Source organism: Dasypus novemcinctus, chromosome 5 (assembly GCF_030445035.2).
Source record: "Dasypus novemcinctus isolate mDasNov1 chromosome 5, mDasNov1.1.hap2, whole genome shotgun sequence".
NCBI lineage: Eukaryota > Metazoa > Chordata > Mammalia > Cingulata > Dasypodidae > Dasypus > Dasypus novemcinctus.
The window spans coordinates 162,760,278-162,778,957 of record NC_080677.1 but is presented as its reverse complement, the minus strand read 5'-3'; the positions used below and the strand labels follow the sequence as shown (position 1 = coordinate 162,778,957).

At 41.3% G+C, this 18,680-nt stretch overlaps 1 protein-coding gene across 12 annotated transcripts in view; it reads left to right on the top strand.

Annotated features, from left to right (window-relative positions):
* The window catches only part of MLLT10 (MLLT10 histone lysine methyltransferase DOT1L cofactor), a 215,788-nt gene that overhangs the window by 187,569 nt on the left and 9,539 nt on the right, over positions 1-18,680 (top strand). For all 12 annotated transcript variants that reach the window (XM_058297876.2, XM_058297875.2, XM_058297874.2 and 9 more), the window contains 7 exons: positions 2,624-2,741; positions 4,112-4,184; positions 6,643-6,797; positions 9,673-9,861; positions 10,236-10,324; positions 10,454-10,815; positions 11,871-11,967. In XM_058297876.2, coding sequence (XP_058153859.1) covers positions 2,624-2,741; positions 4,112-4,184; positions 6,643-6,797; positions 9,673-9,861; positions 10,236-10,324; positions 10,454-10,815; positions 11,871-11,967 — 1,083 coding nt within the window. The remainder of the gene's footprint in view (positions 1-2,623; positions 2,742-4,111; positions 4,185-6,642; positions 6,798-9,672; positions 9,862-10,235; positions 10,325-10,453; positions 10,816-11,870; positions 11,968-18,680) is intronic.

The window sequence follows — 18,680 nt, the reverse complement described above, 5'->3', positions numbered from 1 at the left end:
GGACTGCTCCAGGAGGAATTAATAATATTGATTGGTTTAGATGCTTTAATCTCCAAAACAGCCTGCCTGTTAAAATTAATAAGTTGAATTTATTTCTCTTTGGAAAATTAATTGTTTAGAGAAATAAAATAATTTAAAACACAAAGCCCCAAAACCCACCAGATACTTCTTTAAATGAAATTTTAGCCATCCAGAAAATGTAGTCATTCAGGAGAGTGAAGCAGATATCCTGACTGGATGATGATGATGATGATGATGATGAAGAAGAAGAAGAAGAAGAAGAATGTTAACTTTTGCCAGCCATCTTTATAAAATACATACTTCCCTGCTTGGGAATACACCAAAGACAGTTTATCTTCGTCCTGATAATTACATATGCAAATCAGTTATTAAGCTGTACTGCTCTTTATTTAGTGTATAGTAGGTGATTGGGAAACTAAGATAATTTGGAGACTAGATTGAGAAAATGGCACTCTCTGAAATTTGAAGCTAATAAGGATAAATATGAAGCCTTTGCCAGATAAGAATGTATTTCTGATAAGAGCCAGCTCTTTTGTTTCTCATCAAGAGAGACTGTTGTTCATAAAACGGGCCATTGGAACTAAAAAAGCAGTCCCACTGGTATAGTACGAGTTGTGATTCATCCAGTCCACAGCACAGAGGGCTACACGGGAGGGGGGTCAGTGTCCAGGACTGTGTCCTTGCCCCTCAGGGCCCGGGCGTGCACCCTGCAGGACGCTCCTCCTCCCTTGCCCTCAGCCCAACTGCCGGCTGCCAGCAGAAAGTTTCAAGATAGCATTCTCTTCCTCGTTCTAATTACCTGTTTCTGATCTGTTAATTGCCTAGTTTGCCTTTTTAGGATTGTGACTAGAGTAAGGGCAAAATGACTCTGAGGAAGGGCATCAGTTCCTCGTGATGGAGGACCCCAGTCTTGAGGACATTGTGTTGGTGACATCTCACTTTTGTCTTGGCTTCACTTTCCCTTGTTGTAAGTTATTTTATGAGTAACTAAGGTTCCCAAATAGTTGACTTTTGGAGAGGTAAAAATGTTAGGATGCCTTGGTTTGTGACTTGTGTGTTTTATGTACTCTGTACTGCCAAATGTCAGATACCTGTTAGGTGTCCAGTGTGCTCTTAGGTGGGAATTATGACTTCCATTTTGCTGAGAGCTAATTGATTGTGAAACAGAACTTCATCGTTTAAACTTACTGGCTTTGTGTACATGTCTTTTTTATGACCACAGATGAAATGCAGTAATTTACAGATTGAGTGTGGACATTCAAGTGTGAGCTAGACAATATACCCTTTGAAATAATGGGAAGCAAGGACAGCTTCCACATCCCTGGGCTGTTTTCTGTGGATTGTGAAAGCCCACGTCCCATGCCCACTAAGCAGAATGCAGTGGCAGGGTGTGAGTCTTTCCAGACACAGTTGATCCTCTGTAATATTTTGTTTGCCATCGTGTGCTGTTTCATATGTCCAAATGTCCCACCTGTTTTGTTCTTCACTTCTTTGAAGTTATTCCCAACAATCTTACTCTAAAATAACTGCATTGACTTCATTTTATAAAAGCTTAAGTTGTATTTCATTCATAAAAAAGAAGGGTAAGTCTACCTTAAAAATTGTGATTCTGTTAAACCTGAAAAGTATCTAAGCCTGTAATAGCCTTCTTTGAACATCAGTATTTTGTGCAGGAGATATGTGCTCCAAAATGCTACTTTTTAAAATTGCAGTATTCTTGGAAAGTGGGGGAAAATGTGCACCTCAAAAAAGACATTTTTATTACATTGGATTATGCAAGACTTTGGCCAGCCTCCGTGGCTTCATCCCTTTGAGAGTTCATTTTCGCTTGTTTGGCACAAGTCCCAGTAGAGGCCTTCAGAATTGTGGTTAGCAACATGAATGAATTACAAACTTTGGAGGAGCTCTTCAGTTAGTGGGGCTGGCTTCCTGCCAAAAAGACAGTGCCTTATATGGGGTCAGGGAAAAGCTGGAGTTCCCTGGGCCCTGCATTGTATAGAAAACATACTTGGGATGCCTGTTTGCTTTATCTTTTAAAATCAAATCAAAACAAAACAGAATAGAAAAAGCAGCAGGCTTCCAAGTCTATCAAAATAGGAAGTAACAAAATAGTGTGCAGGATTTACTAATGACAGGGTAAGCCATAGAAAGAAGGCTCTGGGTAGTCAAAATGCTGAAACTAGGAATTGGACCTTTTGACCTCCTAAAACAGCTGGTGATGCCGGAGACAGAAGCATTTGTGAGACACCTGTTGTCTACCTGCCCATGTTTTATACATGGTTTGATGATATGAAATGCCTGTCGCACATTTATTTACACAGCTGCCATGTTGGCACTATAGGTGCCTTGAAATTCAAAAGTAGGAGTAGTCTACTTTGAAATGTACCTGCCATTTATTTCTTCTTCTTCCTCTTCCACTTTTAAAATTTGGAGTAACTTTTATAACATTGACATATTGGAATGGTAGAATAAGTGAGAATGACATCTGCCTTTTAGAAAATCAGAAATTCTTTTTTTATGTTCTTAGGTGGTGGGAACAGCTCGTTACTAGGAAAAATATTTTCAGCTGGACTTGACTTGTTTTTTGACTCCTTCCCTGTAGGCAAACGCCCTGTCTGGATCCTCTCTGAGCCAAGCCCCACCTCAGATGTATGGCAGCAGGTTAAACCCCAGTTCGTCAATGGCAGCTCTGGTAGCACAGTCAGAAAACAGTCAGACAGGTAAGTGCTCAAGAATATTAGCACCTAAACTCCTCTCCCTCATAATTTGTTCTTAAGATTGGCTCATTTTGTTTGAAGTCTTAGGGGTGTGGTTAATATCTGATTGAACCTTTTTTTCTTTTTTCCTTCTTTTAACCAAAAGAGTCACAGTTGGGAGTAAATAGCATGCAGTGCTGCAAAACGGTGCTGTGCTTCTGTTGCTGGGTGGAGCCATGGTGGCCACTCAGAGCCATGGTGGGCATGGCTGCCCTGTGTCTCCTGGGACTTTTGTGACTGATGGTTCAGTTCTCAGTTCTGTGCAGTGAAAGTAACACAAGACTGGGTTTCCTGCCATAGCCGAAACCCTGATTTGCATAATCCAGGAAATTGCATTACCCAAATTTGGTTAACAGAAAATCCTGTTAGAGAATTTCTAGAGTGTTTAGTATCCTATGAATTTTCACCTGTCGACATTTTGTAGCATTTGCCTCTTGTGCTGTGTTAACAAGCCACTGGATTTGCCTAGTTTCCACCCATCCTTAAGGATATGTTGACATGTTCAAGTAGTTGTGCCTGTTTGTGGGGAAGGGAAGTATTGAGCAGTTTACCAAGAATGGCCCAGTCTTGTCTTTACCCTATAAAGGTCAGAAGTTTTCCTGTCTCCAAATAAAGGAGGACAGCCTTGGAAGAGACCAGTGAGGGTGGTTTCATATGGGAGCTAAATGTAAGGGAAATACAAGTTACTTTTTAAGCAGAAAAGTTTGATGTTATTTAAGGATTGTTTTGAAGAGATTAAATTTTTTTTTTCTTTTAAAATACAGAATTCTGTATTCCTACTTGTCAATTTGGAAATTAAGCATAATTATGCAATTTTACTTTGGATGTGAGGATCTGTGAAATATATACAAATTTAGTCTTGGTGTAAAACATGTAATTTTAGTCTTGGTATTACGGATCTATGTGATACATTATGTATTTTAGGACTTGTCTTGGGATATAAAGTGTTAAACATACAACGCTTAAGGGTTTGCTGTGATAAGCATACAGATGAGCTGTCCACAGCTGTGATTCATTACTTTAACCGTAGAAATTAAAAGTGGCTGAGGGGAGGGTGCTGCAAATGCAAACCACGCTTCTGTGCTGTAAAATTGAAAGGAATGAAAGAAGGGAACATAATCCATGGCCTTCTACACCCACAAGAACGTGTCGGGACAGCCTTACATGCCACAGTTCAGCAGTTCTAAACTAGCAACATCCTAAATCTCCTTTCATACTAACTGCAAGATAGTGGTAAAGGTTTGATGTATGTTTTAGGAAAAATCAGGGCAAGAGCTTACAACCTCTTATCTAGTGAGAGTCACTTTATCAGCTATGAAATATTTACACTGCAGATCAAGACCTTGGAGACAGTAGCCGCAGCCTGGCTGGCAGGGGAAGCTCGCCCAGAGGAAGTCTCTCCCCACGGTAAGCATCGCTGACGCTGCACAGGAGAGCAGAGGGACCAGGCTGAGATTTGGAATCTTCTTTTTCTCTTATTAATAGAGTATAAAGAGAGACCTCTCTAGAAAAATGATTCTGAATTATTTTGAATATTAATTTAAATATATGATTAGGCAACTAAGCTAAAAGGACTACCATTTCGTGGGTTTCCAATCAATTTTGAACTCTTGTTTTTATCACTTGTACATATTTAGCTGCTGATACTGGTAATGTATTACTTTTGGTCATTGAGTTTGCTCATAAAAGAGTCTTAAAATCTCTTGAAGCTACAGACTTAAGGCTTTCAGCAGATTCAAGTTTTAGCTCTGTTGTGGGAAATCCACTTAAACCCTTTATAAAATAGTGCCTAGTTCCTGATTCAGTGAATGAAGCTCTTGTAATCTCTAAAATCCCTCTCGTTCTTAAATTGTTTAAATCAGAGTATAACAGATGTATGACATCATTTTGTGAAATTATCTCAGATATCAGCACCCAAGAATTCGGGTCCCCTGCGAAGTTGTCAAGCTGGGTGCCCCACTAGCAGCCCACTTTTCACCTAAGTTAAACTGGAAGGGTTGGATTTCTTTAAGCCCGACTCAGTGCCCCGCGTCCCGCTGTCGCAGAGGAGCATGGTGGCGACAGGGAGGCACTGTGTCTGGCTATGGAGGATAGAGCTTTCAGAAATCGCGCTCTCTCTATTAATTTTAGTCCATTTGCAGTGTCTCCAAATTCTTCTGGTTTGGCTTCTTGCTGTCTTCTGATTGTGTGTTAGAGTGGGTGAGGTGGCAAGCAGGAGGAGGAGCAGAAGCCCATTCCGGATCCTTTTCTCAAGGCTGGGAAAAGCTCTGTAAAGAATTAACGTGTGTATGTGATGAGGAAGCCTGGGCATGAGCCTTGCTGTGCCACGCGCATGTCATGGGAGTGTTGGTTAGGGACACCTTTGGCATGCAGATTCTCATAGCACCCCCAGGAGTGCCTTGTTCATAGCACCTTCCTGGGGGAGCTAGAAGTAGGCTTGACTTTACTAAGTGAACTCGGCTGAAAGTTAAATAGTCTTTCTTTGGAAACCAGGAATCCTGAAGTACACAATGATAAAATTATCTGCCTCTGATTTTTGTGTTACTTTCAGTGAAGAAGGTTGATGGCTGTTGTGCATACGGTTGGTGGAGGAAGTGTTTCTGAGCCCTGTTTAAACGTAAAGTGCGCACACACACAAGCCCACCCAGAAGTTAGCCAGGATCCCTTACTGTCAGCTAGCTGAGAGTTGTCATTTTTTTTTTTAATTAGCTACATGGATTTAACCCAATAAATGATACTGTACGATTTTTGACATGTATTTCCAACTCTATATTACCCTTTAAAATCAGCCTCAAATGTAGTAGCCTTAATTTTCCTGGCGTAATCCTGTTTGGAGAAGGATGGCCAGCCGTATGTACACATGATGTTTGCATTTGTTTGGCTTGTGATTGGGTGGCGGCCAGCGCACTGGTGGTGGCTGGAGGGCTGCAGTGCAGCCTGTCCGTCATTGGCCAGCACTGTCAGGGGCAAGGAGCCCATGCCCCGTCTCTGTCTCCTCACCTGGAGATGGAGTTGAGAAATAGGTGTTGGCTTTTCACTGGGTGGTTGTGAAGATCCTAGGCAATAACTCTGTGGAAGCATTTTGGAAACTATAAAGCTGTTTGCTTATGAATTGATGGGTAGGAGACCAGAAATAGCACAATTTACTAACTTAAAACAAAAATGAATGCCAGACCATTTACATGGTCAGCTTAATGTAAGTAGTTGTTTGGGAAAGGTGGATTAAGTGATCCTCATTTGAAAATAGATCTAAGACATTTTAGAAATATTTGTATAAATAAGGGCTCAAATAAAAATAGCCTTGGTCTTAATAATGTTCTTTAATAGTGAAAATATTTGAAAATAAGTGTTTTTGGGTTTAAAACAAAAGGATGCATCGCAGTTGTTAAAATGTTTTTACTGATATTTGAGATTATGTTTGCCAATTAAAATGTTTTCCACACTTTTATAATTGTACGTTGTTGTTCTGATAGTTTATATTTTAAGGCAGAATGGTGAAACTATATTCTCTTCTGGCTAAATATTTTAAGTCTCTTTAACCCGGTCTTCTTCTTATAAAGCTATATCAAATTCTTTCTATAGCCTGTTTCAGAGATTGGTGGTTTGTTTATATTTTTTAGTGGTTTCTGGTTGTTTAGTATGGCCAGTTAACCTCTTGATTTTACAGTTTTGGGAGAAAGAATACTTACTTAATTTGAGGGTAGGTTTATGAAGTCAAGAAGCTGATGGATACTTCCAGAATAGGCAGCCTAGTGTTAGAAAACGTATAAAGGATAAAGGGGTTACCATAAGGTAAGAAAGTTTAATGCCACCCCCCTTAAAATGTTGCTCCTCTTTTTAACTTGAGAATTACTGTTTTCAACAGATCCCCTGTAAGCAGCTTACAGATTCGCTATGATCAACCAGGCAACAGCAGTTTGGAAAATCTGCCTCCAGTAGCAGCCAGCATAGAACAGCTTTTGGAGAGGCAGTGGAGTGAAGGACAGCAATTTTTACTAGAACAGGGTACCCCTAGTGACAGTAAGTATTCTTTTTCTTGTCTTTAAATAAAGATGATGGATGGATAGATGGATGGACGGACAGATGAATAGTCAGAAAGATGGACAGACAGGCAGATGGATGTAGAAGACACACTTCACCCAGAATAGCAATGAAATTATGATATGCATTTTGTTATATGATACCGTGAGAAACTATAACATATGGTTTAGGATAACAGACTCTACAGTTTACTGCCTACAGTTTAGGTGTTTTTTTGTTTGTTTGTTTTTTTAAAGATTTTTTATTTATTTCTCTCCCCTTCCCACTCCCCACCCCCCCCCCCCCCCAGTTGTCTGCTCTCTGTGTCCATTTGCTTGTGTTCTTTTGTGACTGCTTCTATCCTTATCAGTGGCACCAGGAATCTGTGTCTCTTTTTGTTGTGTCATCTTGTTGTGTCCGCTCTCTGTGTGTGCAGCGCCATTCCTGGGCAGGCTGCGCTTTCTTTCGTGCTGGGCATCTCTCCTTATGGGGTGCACTCCTGCGCATGGGGCTCCCCTACACAGGGGATACCCTTGCATGGCAGGGCACTCGTTGCGCAATCAGCGCTGCACATGGGCCAGCTCATCACATGAGTCAAGGAGGCCCGGGGTTTGAACCGCGGACCTCCCATTTGGTAGGCAAACGCCCCAACCACTGGGCCAAGTCCACTTCCCTACAGTTTAGTTTTAATCCTGTCTTTACCTTTTATTAGGAGTATGAATTTGGGCACGTTCCTTAATCTTTATATGTATAGTCTTTCCATTTATAGAATGGGAATAACCATGTTACCTTTTATTAGCAGTATGAATTTGGGCACGTTCCTTAATCTTTATATGTATAGTCTTCCCATTTATAGAATGGGAATAACCATGTTCCTATATCTTAGGGTTGTTTGAAGGATTAAATGAAATAGAAAAATTGCAAGGAACTCTGCCCAGCACCCACATGTCAGCTGGTCATTGTTTCTCTCCTTCCCTATTTATACTTTTGGTTTTTCTGCTTTTCCATTGTACTGTGTTCTTCTTAATTTTTAAATTTTACTAAAATACATGAGGTTCATCTTGGCTTAATTTTTTGAAGAAAACTTACTCACCTCTGGAGAATTTATTAATATATATATATACACATACAGTCTACTATGGCCAGCCGTCCTTGAATTTACATTTTGGAGTTGGAAGAATTATTATTGTTATATATAATGTGTATTTATTTACTATATTATGTGTTACAATGTATATATTCTGTATACATATTTATTGTCATTACAATTTTAAGTATTAGGGCTATAGTAGAAAATGCCAAAAAAAACCCACCAGTTACTACAGGTGGTGGTTAGCTGCAGGAAGTGGCCTAGTGTTAAGGATGTATGTTTTTAGGGAAAAAAATAGATGGTTCTCATCATTTTGGGATAAAAGCTTTTGCTTCTTTTTTTAATTTAAAACAAACGAAACCATTTTGATCATCGTTAGTGAGCCAAGCCCACGAGCTGGTATTTTTATGGGTGGTGCCTTGACAAAAAATGCTAATTGAGAGCTGGAGGACAGGTTTGGGAGGCTGATTGCTCCTCCTTGGGGCTGGCCAAGGGCCTCTCGGTGGGGTCAGTGAGCCCGGGAGGGGAGGCCCAGAGGTCTGCTTAAGAAAAGCAGCTTAAACCCAGAGGAATTTTCAAGTGTCCACCCGGTGGCATTAACAGCCGTATTCTATGTTGTCAGGAGGTGGCGAGGTGTGGGGGTTGGGGCCAGGAGGGATCCTGCTGGCGGGGTGGGGCAGAGAGCCGAGGAGCCCGTGGGGGCGGGGCCTGCAATGCGGGGGAGGAGCCCGCGGGGGCGGGGCCTGCATGGCACAGGCTGGGGAGGAGCCCGCGGGGGCGGGGCCTGCATGGCACAGGCTGGGGAGGAGCCCGCGGGGGCGGGGCCTGCACGGCACAGGCTGGGGAGGAGCCCGCGGGGGCGGGGCCTGCACGGCACAGGCTGGGGAGGAGCCTGTGGGGGCGGGGCCTGCACGGCACAGGCTGGGGAGGAGCCCGCGGGGGCGGGGCCTGCACGGCACAGGCTGGGAGGAGCCCGCGGGGGCGGGGCCTGCACGGCACAGGCTGGGGAGGAGCCCGCGGGGGCGGGGCCTGCACGGCACAGGCTGGGGAGGAGCCCGTGGGGGCGGGGCCTGCACGGCACAGGCTGGGAGGAGCCCGCGGGGGCGGGGCCTGCACGGCACAGGCTGGGGAGGAGCCCGCGGGGGCGGGGCCTGCACGGCACAGGCTGGGGAGGAGCCCGCGGGGGCGGGGCCTGCCCGAGGCCGGGCCGAGACGTCGGGGCGCGTGCCCAGCACTCTCTGCTGACGGACCCTGGATCTGGATCCATGTGCGAACTGGGGGTTTCTCTTCGTGTTTCTAGAAAGTACTAATTAGTTTAAAACCAGCTATAGACAAAACTTGCGCTCTTTATTGTGGTAAAGGATTTTCATTGTTGAGACCTTTTCCCGTTTTCAGTATGATTTTAATGGAAAGTACTGCCAGCCTCTCTGAATTTTTAATTCGGCATTTATTTTGATGAAAACAAAAGATTCTCTTCATTCCTCATTAAAAGTGGAAATTGCTTGAGCCAGGAGGGTGTTTTCCTTTGGTATGTGGCAACAGGGTCTCCAGACGGAACATCCAGGAGCAGTCTCCCTCCAAGCTTATGTTCATGTAAATATAAATACCTTATGATAGGTGTGTGTGTACATACAAATTTAGGAAAAAGCCTAATCGTTTAGACACATTTCACAGTCTTTCTGCTCTTCTATTTTGGCTTATTTCCAAAGTTAATGACATGTCTTTAAAACACTTAGTACTACATGTGTACTTATCTTTATTCAAAACCATCCAAATGTTTGCCAGTTTTAGGAATGCTGAAGTCATTACATCAACTTCAAGTTGAAAATCGAAGATTAGAGGAACAGATTAAAAACTTGACTGCCAAAAAGGAGCGCCTTCAGTTATTGAATGCTCAGCTCTCAGTGCCTTTTCCAACAATAACAACAAACCCTAGCCCGTCTCATCAGATACATGCATTCCCAGCACAGACCGGTAAGTATGTGAATCAGAGGAAAATAGGAAGGATTTTCAGGGCTCTTTTCATGATATGTGAGGAACAGCTGGTCACCAATTAGATGAAGATGTGGAAAACTGATAGGTTATTTTTGAAAGGCATAAAGAATCCTGTTAAGTGATCAACTCCAATTTGTTCTAGCTTCTTTAGTGCATAATTTAACAGCAGAAATTATTTAAATTTTCAGTGATCTAGAAATTTTTCCCTTTAAGTGGTTTTAGGAATAGCAAGATTGATATTTAAATATTTTTAATATGGGCTTCAGCATAAGCTTTTAAATAAACTTTTAATCTTGCAAAAACATGTAATTTAACAAGGTAAATGGGTTAATTTTTCTCTTTTATTATTCTAGCTCCTACTACTGATTCCTTAAACAGCAGTAAGAGCCCTCATCTGGGAAACAGCTTTTTACCTGATAACTCTCTTCCTGTATTAAATCAGGTAAATTGGATATGCTTATTTGCTTCTGTGTGTCTTAAGTGTGAACAGACTGTGTTGCATTAGTGTAAATTTTTTAAGCAGTGTTGCTTTGTTCTTTATAGTTCAAGTCTCTTTCTTCTCTCTCACCAGGACTTGACCTCCAGTGGACAGAGTACCAGCAGCTCCTCAGCCCTGTCCACCCCACCCCCTGCAGGCCAGAGCCCTGCTCAGCAAGGTTCAGGGGTGGGTGGAGTCCAGCAAGTCAACGGTGTGGCTGTGGGGGCACTGGCTGGCGGGTTGCAGACTGTGCCCCCCTCCCTGCCCACTGTGCCCGGCGTGGGCAGCATCATTGGGGCTTTGCCAGGGAGCCAGCTGGCAATCAATGGCATTGTGGGAGCTTTAAATGGTGTTATTCATACCCCGGTCTCAATGTCGCAGAACCCGGCCCCCCTCACCCATACCACTGTGCCACCTAATGCCACACACCCAGTGCCGGCCACACTGACGAGCAGGTGAGGACCTTCCTTGAAGAGCTTTCAGGTTTCGTAAGGTGACGTAGCACCTGTGTTGTCTGTGCTCTGGTAGACTGCGTTCTTCTTTTGCTATTGGGATTTTTAATATGTTCCTTGTGATGTACTCTAAGGGAAAACAACCCACCCAAACTTAAAACTAAGTATATCATGCCCAGAGTCATTTATTTTTTTAACATAGGGAATTCATATTTTAAAAAGTTAGATCAGTTTTTTTTACAGTATATGTTCTGTGCTGAAAATTTCAGTCCAGGTCTGGGATGTATATTTTATTATATGAATTTTTCTTATTTGCTTATATATTGCATTTGTGTGTCAGACATTCTAAAGAAAGGTAATAATTGTAATGGAGATGACATCTGAATATTGATTTCTTAAAATTCAGCTGTTTAAATTTAACTTTATATTTAAAGATTTTGATATAGAAGAAGGTCAGGTATTTACCTTGAGTTTCTAGGAAGTGAAACTTAAACTATTTGATTGTACTAGAATTCATTTGAATATGTGCTCAAAATTAAGGAACTAAAGCCATGTTGCTATTAAACATACTTTTTGAAAGTATGTAATTTTGAATGGATATGCAGTAGACAACTGCAAGCTATTTCTTCTGGCTTGCTTTTTATTGGAGCTTCATTTTACTGATCATTGGGACCATTACTAAAGGTTAGGTCAAATCAGTTAGTAGCATATTTGTGTTTTTTCTCCCTTTTTAAATGTGCTGTTTAGTGTGCTTTTAAGTTATCCTAGAATAACTAAAAATAAATTATCACCTGTAGTTGTTGAAAACGCATGTACATTTTTAATAGAAAAGAAAAAAACATTTCTTTACAATGTGAATTCTCTTAGATAAACTAATACATATGTAGAAATAAGGAAAAATTTCTGTACATCATTGCTTTCAAAAAGTGTTATGATTAAAAACTTGCTAATTTATTAAACATCAAATTGAAAAGTCGCCCATCATTTTATATTTAAAAAAAAAAAAACATGTCCTGAAAGGAATATAGTAGAAAGTAAGAATTTCAATCATTTTGCAGTGCCTCAGGACTAGGATTACTTTCTGACCAGCAAAGACAAATACTTCTTCATCAACAGCAATTTCAGCAGTTGTTAAACTCGCAGCAGCTCACACCAGTAAGTTCATCCTTTTGATAAAAATTTGATTTTTATTATTTATTGATTGATTGTTATTAGGAAGAGCAAGTGATCTAAGTTGCTATAGATATTCAGTGTGGGTATAGATTACTCCTTTGTGAAATAACAATATTGAATGCCTAATCAAAAAATAGTTTTTCTTGACATTTGGCACAGTCTCATTCCTTCATTCCTTTTTTCTCCAATGCTGCTACGAGGCCCATGGCCGTGTCGCTGACTCTGGGGATGGGTGAAGCAGTGAAAAAGACAAAAAAGTTATTTTAATGGAGCTTCATTGTGGTGGGAGGGAGGGATTATGAATACATGGGCACTGTGGCTGGAGGGATGGGCAGTGGGAAGGCCATTTTAGATAGGGTTTATGTGTTTAAAGTGAGTTCTAAGTGTGGTGGAAAGCTACTGGTATGTTTTTTTTTTTTTTTTCTTTAGATCTTTTTATTGTGGAAACTTTCAGGCATACCAAAGGTAGAAAGCTTAGAGTACTAAAGTACCATGAGCTTTCATTCTGTCACCTAGCTTTATTGTCATTCCTGTTTTGTTTATCTTATTTCCTCTATCCCCACTTTTATTTTTGAAGATTATTTTAAATGGGTATGTGTGTGTGTAGAGTAGTGACATAATACACATTTTCAAAAGCGTAATCTGGCTGTTGTTGTGTCCTTGTGTTTTGGGAGTGGTGACGGGGAGATTTTTGACGTCACTGAGGACTGTTTGGAATTGAGGTATATTTTGAAGATAGAACCAGTAAGACTTGTTTGTTGTACATACGAGCAATTGGATATTGCCTTTTACTGAGATTTAAAAGAACAGGGGATAGCAGGTTTTGGAGAGAAAACAGGAACCCTGTGAACACAGTAAGTTTTGAGGTGTTTTTTTTATGTTCAAGGAAATAGAGACAAGGTAGTGGTGTACTGTGAGTCTGAGTCCAGATGTGGTTAGAGAGTCAAGTGGGTTCGCCTCTGCTCCTCACTGGGGGCTGGCTGTCCTCTGCCGCCCACTTTGAGACCTGGAGAAATGCTGATAACGGAGCTGATAACCCTCTGCTCCCAGTCTCCCAGTGGCTCCCACTTTCTTTTCTTCCCCTAACATTTTATTTTGAAATAAATAATACAAAACCCAACCAAAGAACTCCATCATTCCCCTCCCCCCTCGATACCCAGATCCACCAACTTTTAATATTTTGCCACATTTGCCATAACATTCTTTATCCATCTTGTCAGTCTCTTTCTATCAGTTTTCTAAACAGTTTGCGTATAGGTTGCAGACGTCATGCTCATTGAACACATAATACTTCCATGTATATTTCCTAAGAAGGATATTCACTTATAGTCACCTAAAGTGCAGTTAATCAAGTTCAAGTAGTTTAACACTGAAATAGGGAAGCGGACCTGGCCCAGTGGATAGGGTGTCCGCCTACCACATGGGAGGTCCACGGTTCAAACTCCAGGCCTCCTTGACCCGTGTGGAGCTGGCCCATGCACAGTGCTGATGCGTGCAAGGAGTGCCCTGCCATGCAGGGGTGTCCCCCGCGGAGGGGAGCCCCATGCGCAAGGAGTGTACCCCTAAGGAGAGCCGCCCAGCACGAAAGAAAGTGCAGCCTGCCCAGGAATGGCGCTGCCCACACGGAGAGCTGACACAACAAGACAACGCAACAAAAAGAAACACAGATTCCCGTGCCGCTGACAACAACAGAAGCGGACAAAGACGACGCAGCAAATGGACACAGAACAGACAACTGGGGTGGCTGGCGGGGGGGGGGACAGGGAAGGGGAGAGAAATAAATTAAAATAAAATAAATCTTTAAAAGAAACACACTGATATAGAGCTTAGTGTCTATAGTCCAGGTTTTTCATGTCTTTGGGGCCTTTTCTCCTCCCTCAATATATTCAGTTCAGAATCATATATTGCATTAAATTGCCAGTTTTTCTTTAGTTGCTTTTTTTTAAAATTATAGAAACCTATACAACATAAACTTTCCCAGCTCAACCCCTCCCAAGCGTTCCATTCAGTGGGATTAATCACATTTGCATTGTTGTACTACCCTCATCACCTTCCCTTACCAGAACTTTCATATCACCTCAGACAGAAACCCTGCTCTCATTATGCCTCCCATCCTGACCTCAGTAACCTGTACTGGACTTTCCCTTGCTAGTGTTTGCATATTCCAAGTATCCTGTATAAGTGGAATCACAGAATATCTGTCCCTTTGTGTCTGATGTATTTCACTCAGCCTGATGTCTTCAGGGTTCATCCATGTTATGTAATATTTTTCATAACTTCATTTCTTCTTCCAGCTGAATAATAATCCACTGTCTTTATAGACCACATTTTGTTAAACCAGTAACCTGATGGATACTTGGTAGCTTCCACTTTATTGGCAATTGTGAATAATGCTGCAGTGAACATTGGTGTGCAAATATCTGTTCAAGTCCTGGCTTTCAGTTTTTTTGTGTACATACCTTGAAGCTGGACTGCTGGTCATATGGTAATTCTATTACTTTTTTTAGGGACTGCTGAGCAGTTTTCTGCAGCAGCTGTGCCATGCTGTGTTCCCACTGACACTGTACTAGCTTCTCTGCCTCCTCACCAAATGTGCATAAGCACAGCCCCTCTGATGACCTCCTGACTCACTTTGAAGTCTCTTAGCCATATAAACTCATTTGTCTTTACCGTTTACCCCTTTTATTCAATGTCTTTTTCTAGTTGCATCACTGGTGCTTGATAGAAATCCCTTGGCGCCAGAGAAGCTCATCGCTGGGAGTCATATCCCATGCTAGGGGGAAGGTAATGCATTTACATGCTGAGTTTGGCTTAGAAAGTAGCCACATTTGAGCCCCATGGAGGCTCTCAGGAGGTAATTCTTAGGTACCCTGCAGCTCTAGGCCTAGTTGAAATTTCAAGCACACAGGTTCCTAACACAGTAATCAGTATCAAGGGCCTATCATTGGACCACCCTTCTTCACTGGTCTTTGCCCTTGCACTTGGGGGATTGTTGCTGCTCCATTGGATAGTGTGACAGAGTTTCCCGGAATGGGAACTCAGCACTCCCTCAGTTGTCGTGTAAAACTCTAACCATTATGTTAATACACAATGAACATCCGAACATCTCTATATACCCTATATGCATGCCCTGAAGAATGCCCTCCCACCCATGCATCCCCCATCAAGGCTCTTCCTCTGCCATAGTTGAACCCCTCTGTGATCCAAAACTTCAAAAATGAAGTCTAATATATTGCCAAATTCAGCTAATAGGAAAATGAAATAGTAATGATAGATTTAAAGATTAGAAATAGAATACATAATAATTTAGAAAAGTAAGGTAAAGTAAAAAATAAATTGGGATAGTAAAAAAATGAAAAATACTGTAAAAATTTTTTTGGATGTTTTGCCTTTCATCACTGTAATAGGTGTTGCACTGTGTGTACAGTGGCAAGGAAATCTCTTCCATTTATTCCTCAGTGTCTACATTCCTTTTTTTTTTTTTTAATGTCCTCAAAAAGTTTTAGGTCACAGTAAAGTCACATATAGAGTAGAGGGGACTCCCACATACTCAACATCAAACCCTTTCCCCCCTTCCCTGACAACGATCTTTTTACATGTGGATGTTAACATTTGCTGCGTGCAACTGATACACAGATATTGAAACATAGCTACCAACCATAGTTCCATTATAGTGTACGTTTTAGATTGTACACTTTTACAAATTTTTGGTTACATTTTAGACTATATACTTTTATAAATTTTTGGTGAAGTTTAACATGGCCTGCATCCAATATTGCAGGATCATGTAGAAACCTCCATGGTCCCCCAGTTACCCCCCCTTCCAACTATTAATTCCTCTCACCCCTCCCCTCAGGACCCACAGTGACACCAAGCTTCACTGCTTGAAGGACAAGATTCCTAGATACTTGCAACAATGCTGAGGGCTTGACACACTAATCTGTCCTCCCCCATTGGGAGCCACCCACGCTCTCCAGAGACCCCTCCCCTCTGTTTGAGAATATCAGGCCTGCCCAGGATGCGGGTATAACACCTTCCCGCTCATTGTATGGGTCTCCACCCACTGATGACAACACACTTCAACAAGATGAGCACTCACACACTCCCTAAAGTCTGCCCCAGGTGCACCGTGAGCTGGATCCCCCCCCCCCGTCAAACACCTTAAACCAGTAACCCTTCCTTATTATATTTTCTAAAGAGTTTTCTCAGAATTATACTTTCACCCACATACCCAACAGTTTCCCAGTGTTCACCTGCTCCCCCCAAACCCTCCCCCCAATTCTGTGGACCATCTGACCCGTCCTCGAACCCTGGCCCCCCTCAAGCCTGCAAAGCCTCACCCAGTAGTATCCCTATGCCCCGTCTTATTATCCCTTCACTGCACAACTAAACCTCCCCTTCATCATAGATTTTGCCTGTGTGGGCAATGGTTCATATCCTTCCTCCACCCCCGCCCTGCCCCTTTCATGTAAGCTTGTCTTCCAGTCTCTGGTTCTCTGAGAGAGCTTGATTTACTTAATTGATATCAGAGAGGTCATGTAGGATTTGTCCTTCAATGCGTGGCTTGTTTCTCTCAACATAAGGTCCTCAAGATTCATTCATGTTATCCCATGTGTTAGTTCTGTATTCCTTCTTACAGCTGAGTAGTATACCATTGTATGTATTTACCACATTTTGTTTATCCATTCACCTGTTAATGGGCATTTGGGTTGATTCCAACTTTGGCAATAGTGTAATGCTGCTGCTGTGAACATTAGTGTGCATATATTGGTTTGTGTCCTTGTTTTCAGTTCTTCTGGATATATACCCAGCAGTGGGATTGCTGGTCATGTGGCAAATCTATAGCTAGTTTTCTGAGGAACTGCCAAACTTTCCTCCACAGTGACTGGATCTTTCTGCATTCCCACCAGCAGTGGATAAGGGCTCCCATTCCTCCACATCCTCTCCAGCACTTGCAGTCCTCTGTTTTTTTTAATAGCCACCAGTCTAATGGGTGTAAGATGGTGTCTCATTGTAGTTTTGATTTGCATTTCCTGATATAGCTAGTGATGGTAAGTGTCTTTTCATATGCTTTTTAGCCATTTGTATTTCTTCTTTGGATAAGCATCTGTTCAAATCTCTTGCTTATTTTTTAAATGGTTTGTCTTTTTATTTTCAAGGTATAGGATTTCTTTATATGTGCTGGATATTGGTAAAAAGCCCAAGTATTTTTTCTCATTGGTAGGCTGTTTCTTCACTTCCTTGACAAACTCCTTTGAGATGCAAAAGGCTTTAATTTTGAGGGGTCCCATTTATCATTTCTTTTGCTGCTCATGCTTTGGATGTGAAGTTCATGAAGCCATGTCCTAGTACAAGGTCCTGTAGATGCTTCCCTACATTATCTTCCAAAGTCTTTATGGTTTTGGTGCTTATATTTAGATCTTTGATCTATCTTGAGTTGATTTTTGTATAAGGTGTGAGATGGTGATCCTCTCTCATTCTTTTGCATATGGATATCCAGTTCTCCAAGCATCATTTGTTGAAGAGGCCATTCTCTCCCAGTTGAGTGGGCTTTGTGGGCTTTGTTGAATATAAGGTGACTGTATATGCGAGGATCTGGATCCAAACTCTCTTGGTTCCATTGGTCAATATTTCAGTCCTTGTGCTAATACCATGCCATTTTGATCACTATAGCTTTGTAATATGTTTTAAAGTCAGGTAGTGTGATTCCTCTGATTTCATTTTTCTTTTTCAATATGTCTGGGTATTTGGGGCTTCTTTCCCTTCCAAATACATTTCATCGTTTTTCCAATTCAGTAAAAAATGCTATGTTGATTTTTATTGGGAATGCATTAAATCTGTAGTTCAGTTTTGGTAGGATAGACATCTTAATGATATTTAGTCTTCCTATGCATGAACAGGGAATATTTTTCCATTTATTTAAGTCTTTTTTGATTTCCTTGAACAGGGTTGTGTAGTTTTCTGTGTATAAGTCTTTTACATCTTTAGTTAAATTTATTCCTAGGTGTTTGATTTTTTTATTTACTGTTGTAAATGGTGTTTTTTTCTTGATTTCCTCCTCGGATTGCTCATTATTGGTATACAGAAATGCTACTGATTTTTGCCCATTGATCTTATAACCTATGACTTTACTGAACTTACAAGTTTTAGAAGCTTTGTTGTAGATTTCTCAGGGTTTTCTATGTATAGGATCATGTCATCTGCAAATAGTGAAATTTTGACTTCTTCTTTTCCAATTTGGATGCCTTTTATGTCTAGTTCTTGCCTCAGTGCTTGAGCAAGTACTTCTAACACACTGTTAAATAGGATGGGTGATAGTGGGCATCCTTATCTCGTTCCTGATCTTAGAGGGAACGATTTTAGGATTTCACCTTTGTAAATGATGGTACCTGTAGGTTTTTCACATATACCCTTGATCATGTTCAGAAAGTTTGCTTCTATTCCTATCTTTTGCAATGTTTTTATCAGGAAAGGGTGCTGTATTTTGCCAAATAATTTTTCTGCATCTATAGATATGATTGTGCGGCTTTTATCTTTCAATCTGTTTATGTGGTGTATTACATTGATTGATTTCCTTATTTTGAACCAACCTTGCATACCAGGGATGGACCTACCTGGTCATGGTGTATACTGGTCCCAAATAGCCAAAGACATATTGAAATGTGTTATTGAATATGATTAGCAAATGTTTTATT